General features: G+C 42.6%; 1 protein-coding gene across 1 annotated transcript in view; it reads left to right on the forward strand.

Annotated features, from left to right (window-relative positions):
- LOC138662998 (zinc finger protein 665-like) overlaps positions 1 to 15238 on the forward strand; it is a 58416-nt gene extending 43178 nt beyond the window's left edge. The window contains exon 11 of the mRNA XM_069749037.1: positions 13306 to 15238. Coding sequence (XP_069605138.1) covers positions 13306 to 14999 — 1694 coding nt within the window. The 3' untranslated portion in view covers positions 15000 to 15238. The remainder of the gene's footprint in view (positions 1 to 13305) is intronic.
- The last annotated feature ends 378 nt before the right edge of the window (positions 15239 to 15616 follow it).

A 15616-nucleotide genomic window follows, 5' to 3' on the forward strand; every position in this document is an offset into this window, starting at 1 on the left:
TGTGAAGATACAAAGGATGACCAGACGGCGTAAGGTATCATGTTTGCAGGATTAGCGGAGAGGAAAAAGAGAGCTTTCACAGTAATCCCTGCAGTTAAAGCATTGATAAGGAGGGAATGGGAAAACAGGACCAGAGAGGTTTTCTCCCGTCAGCCTCCAGAAGGAAGTATCCCTTTAGTGATGATGAACTTATATCATGGACTAAGATCCCTAAAGTGGACGCAGCAGTCGCCTCCACTTCAAAACAATCCACCTTAGCATTTGAGGATGCAGGCCTACTTTCAGATCCTCTAGACCGGAAAGTGGAATCATCACTAAAAAGATCATGGGAAGCTTCCACAAGCATATTTAAGCCGGCAATTGCCAGTACATGTACCTAGATCCATGCTGGTCTGGATTCATCAATTGGATCAACAGATTGAACAAAGGGTCTCTAGGCAGAAATTGTGGGATGCTATACCTTTGAATAGAGGGGCGGCAGCCTTCATGGCTGACGTATCAGCTGACTCTCTACGCCTTGCAGCAAGATCAGCAGGCTTAGTTAATAATGCCAGACAAGCCTTGTGGATGAAGAGTTGGAAGGGGGATACGCAATTGAAGACCAAAATCTGCGATCCCGTGTGAGGGTGAGTTTCTCTTTGGAAAAGCTCTGGATGATATCCTTAAAAAAGTGAAAGAAAGGAAAAAAGCCTTCCCTGACCCCTCAATTCCTTTCTACAGGAATACTTTCAGGAAAAGACCATTCGGTAAAAGGAGACAAAATGAAAGACCAACGCGGTGGGCCACAAAGCAAGAAAAACAAAGGGGTACTATGTTTAAAGGACCCCCCTTCCGCAGAGACAAAAATTAATAAAACACAGGTCACCCCAGTAGGTGGTAGGCTAAAATTATTCCTCCCTCAATGAGAAAAAATAACATCAAATCCGTGGATTCTAAATATCATTAAAAAAGGAATTAAGATAGAATTCCTCCAAATTCCCCACGATTCATTCATTATAACAGCCCTTAGCTCACTGATACAACAAAGAACCCTTGAACTTGAGATTCAAAGCCTGATGGATAAAAATGTTTTAGTAAAAGTACCAAAGGGACTAGAGGGTAGTGGGTTCTACTCTCCATTATTTCTAATCCCTAAGCCGGATGGTTCATTCAGAACAATTATAAATCTTAAACTCAATACATTTATAAAAACTATAAATTCAAAATGGAATCCATTAGATCCACCATTAAGCTCCTTTTTCCAAACTGTAAAATGGGGGGCAATGGTTTAAAAGATGCTTATTACCATCTCCCTATCCATAAGAGATATCAAAGATACTTCGCAGTCGCAATGTATGTAAGGTATTAGTTTATATTGGGGCCTCAATACGTAAGCTGGCAACCCACGTCAAGGGTGAATTTTTTGGAGGATTTTTAAATCCTCTTTTTGTGTCGGTGAGCTTTTACTCAATGTTTAGCGTTAGGACTGGCAAATTGTAAGGACCCTTGACGTGGGTTGCCAGCTTACATATTGAGGCCCCAATATAAACTAATACCTTACATATATTGATATGTGGCTTTCTTTTTGCACTTTATCTTGCAGGGCGCAGTCGGACCAAGATGGCTCTGTAAACCATTGGCCTCTGTTCGCACACCATGCATTTTGTAGCACTGGGCAGCCCGCCTGTATGTGCGTTACTAATAGGCTGTAAACCAGATGCTCTGCATTGCTTGTGTGAATTATGCCATATACAGACTAGTATCTTTTATCTTTTTGTGCACTAATGCCAAACAGCCAACACTGGATTGAAAGTGGTTGTTTCATCGGTATTTTTTGCACCTGTGTGTTTGCCATCATTTATCGGGTCCGCTGCGCCCTGCTGGTGCATTTGGTTGGAGGCTTCTGCAGGTAAACACGACAGTGGCTTACTTAAACAAACAAGGGGGTACTCGGTCAGACGCTCTGTCTTCCGCAGAGAACATCTTGAACCTGGCCGGAAAACATATGTTGTCTCTCTCTGCCTTCCACATCAGGGGAGAGAACAATCAACAGGCGGACTTCCTAAGTCGACACACTCTACATCAGGGAGAATGGTGCCTAAATCCTTGCATTTTCTACAAGACAACATTATTATGGGGCCATCCTCGGATAGACCTGTTTGCTACGAGACAAAACAGACAAGTAGGCAAATTTGCATCTCGGTCCCGTGCAGATCACCCGGACATTCTATATGCTCTTCAAATACCCTGGCAATTCAATCTACTTCCTCAAATCATACGGAAAATCAGAGCGGAGCGGGCCATGATTATATTAATAGCACCATTTTGGCCCAAGAGAACATGGTTCTCGTGCCTACAATCAATGTCGGTGACAGACCCATGGGTCCTTCCCTCAATCCCAGACCTACTCTCTCAGGGACCTTTCTTCCACCCCAAGTGGACAGCCTCCACTTGACGGCCTGGAATTTGAAAGGCAGATACTAATTTCTAGAGGTTTTTCAAAAGGTCTAATTGCTTAGCAGGAAACCATCTACTACAAAAATCTATACCAAAATATGGAAAAAATTTCTTTAGTTCCATACAGGTTCCGACCCCTCAGAAATTCCAATAAGACCTATCTTAGAATTCTTACAAAAAGGGAAAGAGTTAGGTCTTTCTCTTAATACACTAAAAGTCCCAAATATCCGCTCTAGGCGCCCTCTATGGCCATAATGTTGCAGGGAATAAATGGGTATCCCGTTTCATCACGGCCTGTGAACGAGTTACTCCTGTCCACATCCCTAGAGTATCTCCTTGGGATTTAAACCTAGTTCTAGACTCTCTAACAGAACCTCCGTTTGAGCCTATAGATACAGCGTCTCTAAAACACTTATCATTAAAAACGGCCTTCTTAGTAGCATTAACATCGGATAGAAGAGTCAGCGACATTCAGGCTCTATCAATAGATCCACCTTTCCTTCTAACTTTTCAGGACAGACTAATTTTAAAACCAGACCCCTTATACCTCCCTAAGGTAGCGGGAAAATGTCATAGATCACAAGAGATACATCTTCCCACTTTCTTTAAAGACCCCTCCACTCCTGAAGAACAAAAGTTTCACACTCTAGATGTCAGGAGAGTAGTTTTACAATATATGGAAAGAACTAGTAGTTGAAGGCAGTGTAGGGCTCTTTTCATATCCTTCAAGGGCAAAAAGAAGGGGTATGGAGTCACAAAAGCCACATTATCCCGGTGGGTTAGAGACGCTATCCGGCTGGCCTACTCCATGAAAAATAAGCAACCTCCGGATGGCATTAAAGCACATTCCACCAGAGCTATGGCATCTTCTTGGGCCGAAAGGGGAAACGTTCCAATTGAGGACACATGTAAGGCGGCAACGTGGTTGGCTCCTTCTACCTTCTATAACCACTATAGGCTTGATCTTTCATCAACTTTTGACCTACACTTTGGCAGGACTGTCCTCAGCACGGTGGTCCCCTCCTAGGTGTTGGTTTCTGGAAATCTCTCCAGTGGGTGCTGTAGTGGCGAAGGGTAAATACCGGATTACTTACCGGTAATGCTCTTTTAATGAGTCCACGACAGCACCCAGTCACATCCCTCCCTAATAATTAATAAATACTAATTGAATTACTTCCTTTGTAAGAGTAAGTAAGTTTAAATATAAGTGTAAATATTTGCCTAATACTGGTGGTCCTCCGGGTACTCTGAAAATTAAACTGAGGAGGAGAGGCGGACCACCCCTTTTATTCTTCTGTAGGTTTCCTGTTCCTTGGGGCACATCCCTATCTCTCCAGTGGGTGCTGTCATGGACTCATTAAAAGAGCATTACCGGTAAGTAATCCGGCTATTTTATGCCCTCAGTGTGAATGTATGATTTTCTTAGTCATGAAAATACAGAAAAATCTTTGAATGAGAAGGTGTCCAAACTTTTGGTCCGTAATATATATATATATATATATATATATATATATATATATATCTCCAGACACACATACATGTGTATATATTACATACCATATATACTAGAGTATAGGCCAACCCGAGTATAAGCCGAGGCATCTAATTTTGCTACGGAAAACTGGATAGGCTTATTGACTCGAGTATAAGCCGGGTATGCATTGTCCCTTCATTCCTATCCCAGTATGTGTGGTTCCCCCATCCTGTCTGTGTCTCCCCATGTTGTCTGCGTCTCCCCATGTTGTCTGCATTGCTCCCCATCCCATCTTGTATGCATGGATCCCCCAGTCCCATCTTGTATGCATGGCTCGACTCCCCCCTCCCATCCTTGTATGCATGGCTCGGCTCTCCCTCCTCCCATCCTTGTATGCATGGCTCCCCTGTCCCATCTTGTATGCATGGCTTCCCTGTCCCATCTTGTATGCATGGCTCCCCCTCCCATTCTTGTATGCATGGCTTTCCTGTCCCATCTTGTATGCATGGCTCCCCCTCACATTCTTGTATGCATGGCTCCCCCCTCACATCATTGTATGCATGGCTCCCCCCTCACATCCTTGTATGCATGGCTCCCCCCTCACATCCTTGTATGCATTGCTCCCCCCTCACATCCTTGTATGCATGGCTCCTCCCCTCACATCCTTGTATGCATGGCTCGGCTTCCCCCTCCCATCTTGTATGCGTGGCTCCCCGTCGTCCACCTTAATGAGTGGTACCACGTGACCGCTGTGAGCACAGGATGAGCTGCCGCTGCTGAAACCAACGGAGCTGCAGGCACCGCTGGAGGAGGGGGAGTATGTCATCTTCAGGGAGGGGTGGGCGGGCGTTTGAACCCAGACTTCGAGAAAAAAAAGCCTTGCTCAGGTGCCGCCCCCCTGCATCCTGGCGCCTGAGGCACGTGTTCTCACGTGCCTAGTGGCAAATACGGCCCTGTATAAGACTATCTCCAAGTAGCTTGATGTTCCTGTGACTACAGTTGCATATATTCAAAAATTTAAGATCCATGGGTCTGTAGCCAACCACCCTGGATGTGGCCGCAGGAGGAAAATTGATGACAAATCAAAGAGACTTATAATAAGAATGGTAACAAGAGCCCAGAAAAACTTTCGAAACAGATTAAAGGTGAACTTCAAACTCCAGGAACATCAGTGTCAGATCACACCATCTGCCGTATGAGCCAAAGTGGACTTCATGGGAGAAGACCAAGGAGGACGACATTGTTGAAAAAAATCATAAAAAAAGCCAGACTGGAATTTGCCAAACTACATGTTGACAAGCCACAAAGCTTCTGGGAGAATGTCCTATGGACAGATGAGACAAAAAATAATAATAATCTTAATTTTTTATATAGCGCTAACATATTCCGCAGCGCTTTACAGGTTGCACACATTATCGTCGCTGTCCCCGTTGGGGCTCACAATCTAAATTCCCTATCAGTATGTCTTTGGAATGTGGGAGGAAACTGGAGAACCCGGAGGAAACATACAAACTCTTTGCAGATGATGTCCTTAGTGGGGCTTGAACCCAGGACTCCAGCACTGCAAGGCTGCTGTGCTATCCACTGCGCCACCGTGCTGCCCAAAAAAGAACACTGTCCCTAGTGTGAAACATTGAGGGAGGCTCTGTTATGTTCTGTTCTGGGGCTGCTTTGCTGCATCTGGCACAGGGTGTCTAGAATCTGTGCAGTGTACAATGAAATCTCAAGACTATCAAGGGATTCTAGACGGAAATGTGCTGCCCAGTGTCCGAAAGCTTGGTCTCAGTCGCAGGTCATGGGTCTTGCAACAGGTTAGTGACCCAAAACACACAGTTAAAATCACCCAAGAATGGCTAAGAGAAAAACATTGGACTATTCTGAAGTGGCCTTCTATGAGCCCTGACCTAAATCCTATTGAGCATCTTTGGAAAGAGCTGAAACATGCCGCCTGGAAAAGGCAACCTTCAACCACGAGATAACTGGAGCAGTTTGCTCTTGAGGAGTGGCCAAAATACCTGTCGAGCGGTGCAGAAGCCGCATTGACAGTTACAGGAATCGTTTGATTGCAGTGATTGCCTCAAGAGGTTGTGCAACAAAATATTAACCCTTTCGCGCCAGAGCCTGTTTTTGCCTTCGTGACCGGGCCAATTTTTTCAGTTCTGACCAGTGTCAATTTGAGGTCATAACTCTAATGCTTCAATGATGCTTTATGATGGTGGTAGAATTTCTTTGATATAACTTGCATTTATTTGTTATAACAATGGAAATTTGGCGAAAATCTTACAATTTTCTAAATTTTTATGCTCTTAAATCAGTCATATCGCACAAAATAGTTAATTAATAACATTTCCCACATGTTTACTTTACATCAGCACAATTTTGGAAACAATTTTTTTTTTGTTAGGAAGTTATAAGGGTTAAAAGTTGACCAGCGATTTCTCATTTTACAACAAAATTTAGAAAATCATTTTTCTTAGAGACCACATCACATTTGAAGTGAGTTTGGGGGGTCAATATGACAGAAAATACCCAAAAGTGACACCATTCTAAAAACTGCACCCCTCATGGTCCTCATAACCACATTCAAGAAGTTTATTAACTCTTCACATGCTTCACAGGAATGAATGGAATGCGGTTGGAAAAAATAAGCATTTTTTTTCTCAAAAATTTTCCTTTAGACCTTATTTTTTTTACTTTCGCAAGGGTAACAGGAGAAAATGGACTATACATTTTCTTGTGCAATTTCTCCTGAGCATGCTGATACCCCATATGTGGGGGAAATCTACTGTTGTGGGGCATGGCAGGGTTCGGAAGGTAAGGAGCGCCATTTGATTTTTTGAATGTAAAATACCGTATATACTCGAGTATAAGCCGAGATTTTCAGCCCATTTTTTTGGGCTGAAAGTCCCCCTCTCGGCTTATACTCGAATCATATACCCGGGTGTCAGCAGGGGAGGGAGAGCGGGGGCTGTGTAGTCATACTTACCTGCTGCGGCGCGGTCCCTGCAGTCCCTGGCTTCACCGGCGCTGCAGATTCTTCCTGTACTGAGCGGTCACATGGCACCGCTCATTACAGAAATGAATAGGCGGCTCCACCCCCATAGGGGAGGAGCCGCATATTCATTGCTGTAAATGATCGGTGCCATGTGACCGCTCAATTACAGGAAGAAGCTGCAGCGCCGGAGAAGCCAGGGACTGCAGGGACCGCGCCGCAGCAGGTAAGGGGAGCGCAGCGCTATAATTACCTGCTCCTCGCTCCGGTGCGGCTCCGTCTGCAGCGTCCTCTAGCAGTGACGCTCAGGTTAGAGGGCGCTGTGACGTAGTCAGTGCGCGCCCTCTGCTGAGCGTCAGTGCTGGAGACGGAGCCGCACGAGGAGCAGGTAATTATTGAAAGCGCCGGCGTCCTGAGAAAAGAGGTGAGTATGTGATTTTTTTTTTTATGGCAGCACCAGCAGCATTCTAAGGAGCACCTATGGGGCCATAATGAAAGGTGCAGAGCATATATGGGGCAGCATTCTAAGGAGCACCTATGGGGCCATAATGAAAGGTGCAGAGCATATATGGGGCACAGCATTCTAAGGAGCACCTATGGGGCCATAATCAAAGGTGCAGAGCATATATGGGGCACAGCATTCTAAGGAGCACCTATGGGGCCATAATCAAAGGTGCAGAGCATATATGGGGCACAGCATTCTAAGGAGCACCTATGGGGCCATAATCAAAGGTGCAGAGCATATATGGGGCACAGCATTCTAAGGAGCACCTATGGGGCCATAATCAAAGGTGCAGAGCATATATGGGGCACAGCATTCTAAGGAGCATTTATGGGGCCATAATCAAAGGTGCAGAGCATATATGGCACAACATTATAAGGAGCATTTATGGGGCCATAATCAAAGGTGCAGAGCATATATGGCACAGCATTATAAGGAGCATCTATGGGGCCATAATCAACGGTGCAGAGCATTCTATATAGCACAGTTGTATATGGAGCATCTATGGGGCAATAATGAACGGTATGGAGCATCTATTTTTATTTTTGAAATTCACCGGTAGCTGCTGCATTTTCTACCCTAGGCTTATACTCGAGTCAATAAGTTTTCCCAGTTTTTTGTGGCAAAATTAGGGGGGTCGGCTTATACTCGGGTTGGCTTATACTCGAGTATATACGGTATGCTGGAATAATTAGCGGTTGCCATGTAGCGTTTGGAGAGCCACTGATGTGCCTAAACAGTGGAAACCCCCCACAAGTGACACCATTTTAGAAACTAGACCCACCAAGGATGTGTGGTGGGCACTTTCAACCCCCAAGTGCTACACAGAAGTTAATTACATAGAGCCCTGAAAAAAAAATATTTTTTTCCAGAAGAAATTAGCTTTTTGCCCTCAATTTTTTATTTTCAAAAGGGTAACAGGAGACCCCAAAAGTAGTTGTGCAATTTGTCCTGAGTATGCTGACATCCCATATGTGGGGGTAAATCACTGTTTGGGCGCATGGCAGAGCTCAGAAGGGAAGGAGTGCCATATTGGAAAGCAGATTTTGCTTGAATTGTTTGTGGGCGACATGTCACATTGCCAGAGCCCCTGAGGTGCCAGAACAGCATAAGCCCCCAAAAGGGACTGCATTTTACAAAATACTTCCCTGAATGAAATCTTCTAGTGGTGCAGTGAGCATACTGACACCACAGCTGTTCCATAGAAAATTATACCATTGGGCAGTGAAGAAAAATTAATAACATTTTTACCACTAAAATGTTGTTTAACCCCAGATTTTACATTGGAAAATAGGTAGATGGGTAAATGGTCACTACACCCATACATGAATTTGCAGAAGGGTGTCATTTCCGATTCCCAGAGGGGTGTCATTTCCAAAATGGGGTCACTTCAGGGAGGATGGCACTTTGGAGAGCCGCTACGTGCCAGAACAACAGAATTCCCCCCTGAAGTGATCCCATTTGGGAAATTACACCGCTCTGGGAATTCATCTATGGATATAATGATCATTTCCACTACATGGATGATTTCCAGAAACACGTATTGGAAGTTTTAGAGCAAAAATGTCATTGTAGTGCCCAATATATTGTGACCAGCTTGTGTCTCTGGAGATATCCCCCCACCTACCCCCGGAAATTGTTAAGTCAGCTCTACTCAGATGTGTCTGTCACTAAATAAACCAAATGCTTGAATGTCAAAACAGTTTAAAAATGTGGATCTGTGTGGAAGATTATAAACCAGTCATGGAGGCATAAAGGTACCTTCACATTAAGCGACGCTGCAGCGATACCGACAACGATCCGGATCGCTGCAGCGTCGCTGTTTGGTCGCTGGAGAGCTGTCACACAGACCGCTCTCCAGCGACCAACGATGCCGGTAACCAGGGTAAACATCGGGTAACTAAGCGCAGGGCCGCGCTTAGTAACCCGATGTTTACACTGGTTACCATCCTAAAAGTAAAAAAAACAAACGCTACATACTTACCTACAGCCGTCTGTCCTCCAGCGCTGCGCTCTGCACTCCTCCTGCTCTGGCTGTGAGCACAGCGGCCGGAAAGCAGAGCGGTGACGTCACCGCTCTGCTTTCCGGCTGACCGACGCTCACAGCCAGTGCAGGAGGAGTGCAGAGCACAGCGCTGGAGGACAGACGGCTGTAGGTAAGTATGTAGCGTTTGTTTTTTTTTACTTTTAGGATGGTAACCAGGGTAAACATCGGGTTACTAAGCGCGGCCCTGCGCTTAGTAACCCGATGTTTACCCTGGTTACCAGCAAAGACATTGCTGAATCGGTGTCACACACGCCGATTCAGCGATGTCAGCAGGAGAGCCAGCGACCAAAGAAAGGTCTGGCCCTCTAGCCCCGACCAGCGACATCACAGCAGGATTCTGATCGCTGCTGTGTGTCAAACTAAACGATATCGCTAGCGAGGATGCTGCAACGTCACGGATTGCTAGCGATATCGTTTAGTGTGAAGGTACCTTTAGACCGGCAATGATGGGCATTGTAGGCAATAATACCGGGTATCATACCTCATTCCTCTCTTGGAACATACACGATATCTTCTCTGGGGCTCTTTCCTGTTTCAATTGCTGGAATGAGTGCAATAAAATGTCCCTCAGTGAGTCTTCTAACATCTTCAGATTATAAAGGATTGGCGTGGACAAAATTTAAAAAAAAAAACAAGAATTTCAATAAGCTTTTCCTGATAATCAAGGAAATTATCTGCGTTTACGGCTTTTTTGTATAACGCAAAATAATTATATGTGGCCACCTGAAACAAATAAATGACTAACTTTCTATACCAGGTACATGGTTTTCTTGATACCTGGTATGGCTGTAGATCCTGATCTGCAAGACATATATTTGTTGTAGTCAATGACAGACACAGGTTTTGGAGTAGTGGATCCCTGTTGCTCTGCAGTGGCCCTTGTGGCATCTGTGTGGATCGAGCTCTGGATAAAAATATCTTTTTTATCCTTATACTTAAGGGCAAGCAGCTCTCCATTGCGTAAACCCCTGACTGCCCCTTTCGGAACTTTTCATTGACCAATTATTGTGGAAACCCCTGATGATTTTTGTGAATGATCCCACAAGCCCCCATCTTATGTTCAACCAGACTTTTAAATAGGGGTGTGCTGGTGTAGTAGTTGTCAACATACAGATTGTAGCCTTTTTGTAAAAATGGAGTTATCAGCTCCCAAACGGTTTTTCCAGATGTCCCCAGATAAGTAGGGCATCCTGGTGGGCTCAATTGGCTATCTTTCCCCTCATAAATGTGAAAAGCTGATGGGTATCCAGTTGAACTCTCGCACATTTTATAGAGCTTTATTCCGAACCTTCCCCTCTTAGAAGGAATAAATTGCTTGAGGTGCTGTCTTCCTTTGAATTTTACAAGGGACTCATCAATGGAAATGTTTTCTGTTGGGGTGTAAAGCTTTAAGAACTTTTCTGTCAAATCTTTGATGATGGGTCTGATTTTGAATAGTCTGTCATGTTCTGGGGCATTTCTGGTCAGGCATCAACTATTGTCGTTAAAATGGCAAAAAACCTCATGAGCATTTCATAACAGATCCTAGGAAGAATGGCAGAAAACATTGGGGTGGCTTGAACAGGGCGGTTGGACCAATAGGACCGAATGCTCGTTTTTTTAACAAGCCCCATAGCAAATGTAAGTCTTAAATTTTTTTATTTCTAGGACATTAGTTGGTGTCCATAAATTTGACTTAGCATAATAGGATCGTGGATTCTGGGTGATGAATTGGGACACATATAAATTTGTAGGATAATATGCTCTAGCACGCTAACTGTCAGAAGCAAATTAAAAAAAATGAACTGGTCCAAAATTTTCCACCTCCACATTTGTACCAGGAATGGCATTAAAATTAGGGATGAATGGAGTAGCCAAATCTGAAGCTTCCCATCTGGAAAATGCTACATCAAGAGGCAAAGCCCCTTGCAAATTGATGTGCACCAATAAACGAGCACTAAGGACAGCGCTAGTACTGGGCATTGTTCCCTGAGTTGAAGACATTTCTCCCGAAGCGCAATTTCTCCTTCTTTTTGTACTGATCCTTGTGTGTGAGGATGGACCAGAATCACTGCTCATTTCTGAGCTATCACTGTCGCTGCTATTAAAGCCCTCGAAATCCACATCGCCATCTGGCACTGCACTCGAAATCCACATCGCCATCTGGCACTGCACTCGAAATCCACATCGCCATCTGGCACTGCACTTTCTTTGCTGTCAGAACATAAAAGTGCATAAGTCTCCTCTGTACTATAATACTGATTGGCCATTTTACTTGTTTTTTTTTTTTTTTTTTCGGAAATAGAAAATTCTGACGTGACTGAGGTGACCAAATTATTGGGGAGACAATTGAGAAAATTGTTATTTTATAAAAAATTATTTTATCTTATAAAAAAAGCTAATTCTTTAGCTTAAGCCTAACTTTAGAATAAACTCTAACTTTAGCCTAACAGCTATCCTAACCGTAACCCTAACTTTAGCCTAACAGTAACCCTAACTTTAGCCTAAAAGTATCCCTAACCCTAACAATAACCCTAACTTTAGCCTAACATTATCCCTAACCCTAATAGTAACCCTAACTTTAGCCTAATAATATCCCCAACACTAACCCTAACTTTAGCCCCAACACTAACCCTAACTATGGCACTAACCCTAACCTGCCTTATCTGTTTTTTATAGCAAAATCGCTGACTGACACAGCTGTTGCCAGCAGCACTTGTAACACTGTTTCTCCTCTAATCTCTGACAGGAGATCTGAGGAGAAACAACGTTTTTATGACGCAGATCGCCCTGGAAAGTTCGTTGCTACAACAAACTTTCCTAGTGATTTGTCTCATTGGCTGGTGTGATGCTGATGTCATCAGGACCTGAACCAATCTGGTCTCGATGAGGTTGGGGTCACAGGAAGTGTTGTGCGCTGGAATCCCCTCGTTATAAGGTACGTGGGGGTCCTGATGAGCACAAAACTGCTGACTGTAGACAAATGTCGGCGCTGTACAAAGCCCTGCTAGCGCCGATGTTCATCTACCATTGGCGGTCATGAAGCAGGTAAGTTAAGGGTATCATCATTTCTGTCCAGGCCTATTTTATAAGTCTTATTTTTTTTTAAATTCTGTGGAAGCATGGTTGAAAAGCAATGTCTGACTTTCATTTGTTCATTTTCATACATTTTTGATTTATTATTACTTTTGTCAGATTTAAGTTATTTCTGTGACCATTGTGGGTTTTTCTGTCATTAAACGAGGGGTAACAACAATTTTGACCACGGATGTAGGTGGAATTATTATTTTGACTCCACAGCCACTTTCTGGAAGTAGATGTTGTAGAGTGATAATTACATATTTGCCATTTTATTACCCAGCACATAATGCCCAGATTGTGCTCCAGGAGACACACGCCGCAGATTAAGTGGATTCTTCTCACTATAATATTTGTAAATACAGGGATCCTATATGTTTGAGCACACTGCAAGACTCAGAAGTGAGAGCAGATTTTGCTGGATTGGTTTATATAAACTGTTGCTTTTCAACAGCCTTTGAGCCACTAATAGTGTGGGAACCTCTGTTTTTCCATTCACAGATGATGGACCTAAGTGAGGACTTGTTTTTTTTGTGAGATAATTAGTATTATTTTCGCCTACATAACATTGATTGGTGTCTTTTTATTCGATATTTGGGAGGCAGAATGAACAAACAGTTGAACACCACGCACAACTGGCTCATCCAACAAGGTCTTCTATTAGACTTTGAACTGTCATTGTCTTGGTAAATAAAGCTTTTTTACATAGCTTTCCATTTTTATGGACAGTTTAAGTAGAAATGTTCAAAAATATAAAGCTCAAGGATATTTTATTACATTTTTTTTTATCTTAGCAGATGACTGTACCAGGAGATCAGAGGGACAGCTGACATCTTCAATTTTTAAATCTGATGATCTTGAGATCCTACAAGATACAACTGAAGTGATTGCTGTTACTCCAGATATATCATCATCCATTCACAGCAAAGATCTGTCATCTGATCCTATGAAACAGGTCCCATTTTCTGATTCATTACTGACTACTAAGGAAAATCAAAGTCACAAAAGAGGTGTTAAAAAACAAACTGCTGCTAAAGCAAATAAGTCATTTTCATGTTCAGAATGTGGGAAATGTTTTACTTACAAAAGGAATCTTGATGAACACCATAGAACTCACACAGGAGAGAAGCCTTTTTCATGTTCAGAATGTGGGAAAAGTTTTAAATGGAAATCAGTTTTGGTTAAGCACCATAGAACTCACACAGGGGAGAAGCCTTTTTTATGTTCAGAATGTGGGAAATGTTTTAAATGGAAATCAGATTTGGTTAAGCACCATAGAACTCACACAGGGAAGAAGCCTTTTTCCTGTTCAGAATGTGGGAAATGTTTTAACCAGAAAGGGAATCTTGGTGAACACCAAAGAACTCACACAGGAGAGAAGCCTTTTTCTTGTTCAGAATGTGGGAAATGTTTTACCTACAAAGGGAATCTTGTTGAACACCAAAGAACTCACACAGGAGAGAAGCCTTTTTCATGTTCAGAATGTGGGAAATGTTTTACCTACAAAGGGAATCTTGTTGAACACCAAAGAACTCACACAGGAGAGAAGCCTTTTTCATGTTCAGAATGTGGGAAATGTTATACCAACAGAGAGAGTCTTGTTAGACACCAAATAACTCACACAGGAGTGAAGCCTTTTTCATGTTCAGAATGTGGGAAATGTTTTAACCATAAATCAGATTTGGTTGATCACCATAGAACTCACACAGGGGAGAAGCCTTTTTTATGTTCAGAATGTGGGAAATGTTTTAAATGGAAATCAGATTTGGTTAATCACCATAGAACTCACACAGGGAAGAAGCCTTTTTCCTGTTCAGAATGTGGGAAATGTTTTAACCAGAAAGGGAATCTTGGTGAACACCAAAGAACTCACACAGGAGAGAAGCCTTTTTCTTGTTCAGAATGTGGGAAATGTTTTACCTACAAAGGGAATCTTGTTGAACACCAAAGAACTCACACAGGAGAGAAGCCTTTTTCATGTTCAGAATGTGGGAAATGTTTTACCAACAAATCACAATGTATTAGACACCAAAGAACTCACACAGAAGAGAAGCCTTTTTCATGTTCAGAATGTGGGAAATGTTTTAACGACAAATCACAATGTATTAGACACCAAAGAACTCACAGAGGAGAGAAGCCTTTTTCATGTTCAGAATGTGGGAAATGTTTTACTTACAAAAGGAATCTTGATGAACACCAAAGAACTCACACAGGAGAGAAGCCTTTTTCATGTTCAGAATGTGGGAAATGTTTTACCAACAAATCACGATGTATTAGACACCAAAGAACTCACACAGAAGAGAAGCCTTTTTCATGTTCAGAATGTGGGAAATGTTTTAACCGAAATGGGAATCTTGTTAGTCACATGAGAACTCACACAGGGGAGAAGCCTTTTTCATGTTCTGAATGTGGGAAATGTTTTAACCGGAAAACGCTTCTTGTTAGACATCAGAGCAGCCACACAGAGGAGAAGCCTTTTACATTTTCTTAATTTGGGAAATATTTTACTTGGAAATCAACTGTTAATAGACATCAGAGACGTCACATAGGGGAGAATTCTTTATGTTCATAATGTTGGAATAGTTTTTGTGTAAATCAAGTTTATTAAAATAAGTTGCATATAAAAGTACATTGCAAATTAGTATAATAACAAACAGAAATAAATCAAGTACCTTTTGACACTTTCAAGCACTGTCATTCAAGAAAAATAAAATAAAGTTTTCAGTATCAACCTGTAAAATGATTTCTTTGTCTCCTTTAAATATGAGGAATGCTATTCTAGTAACTTTTCAAAAGAGAGTCTGGAAACATTAACTAAGTTCCAGAGATCGGACCTATGGACACCCTCTCTCGTTGACTATAAAACAGATTATTACTATTAGCAGTGGGATTCATGGTTATTGCAAGTCCGATTCTCCAAGACCCATTCTGTTAACTAAAGATAAACAATACTGGAGTAAGAGTATCTAGATTGTTTCATTATGCAAAACTTTAATGTAATTTAAACCAGCTTTATGATTAAAGGTACCTTCACACTCAGCAACTTTACAACGAGAACGACAACGATCCGTGACGTTGCAGCATCCTGGATAGCGATCTCGTTGTGTT

This window comes from Ranitomeya imitator, chromosome 2, assembly GCF_032444005.1.
Source record: "Ranitomeya imitator isolate aRanImi1 chromosome 2, aRanImi1.pri, whole genome shotgun sequence".
In the NCBI taxonomy this organism is placed as follows: Eukaryota; Metazoa; Chordata; class Amphibia; order Anura; family Dendrobatidae; genus Ranitomeya; species Ranitomeya imitator.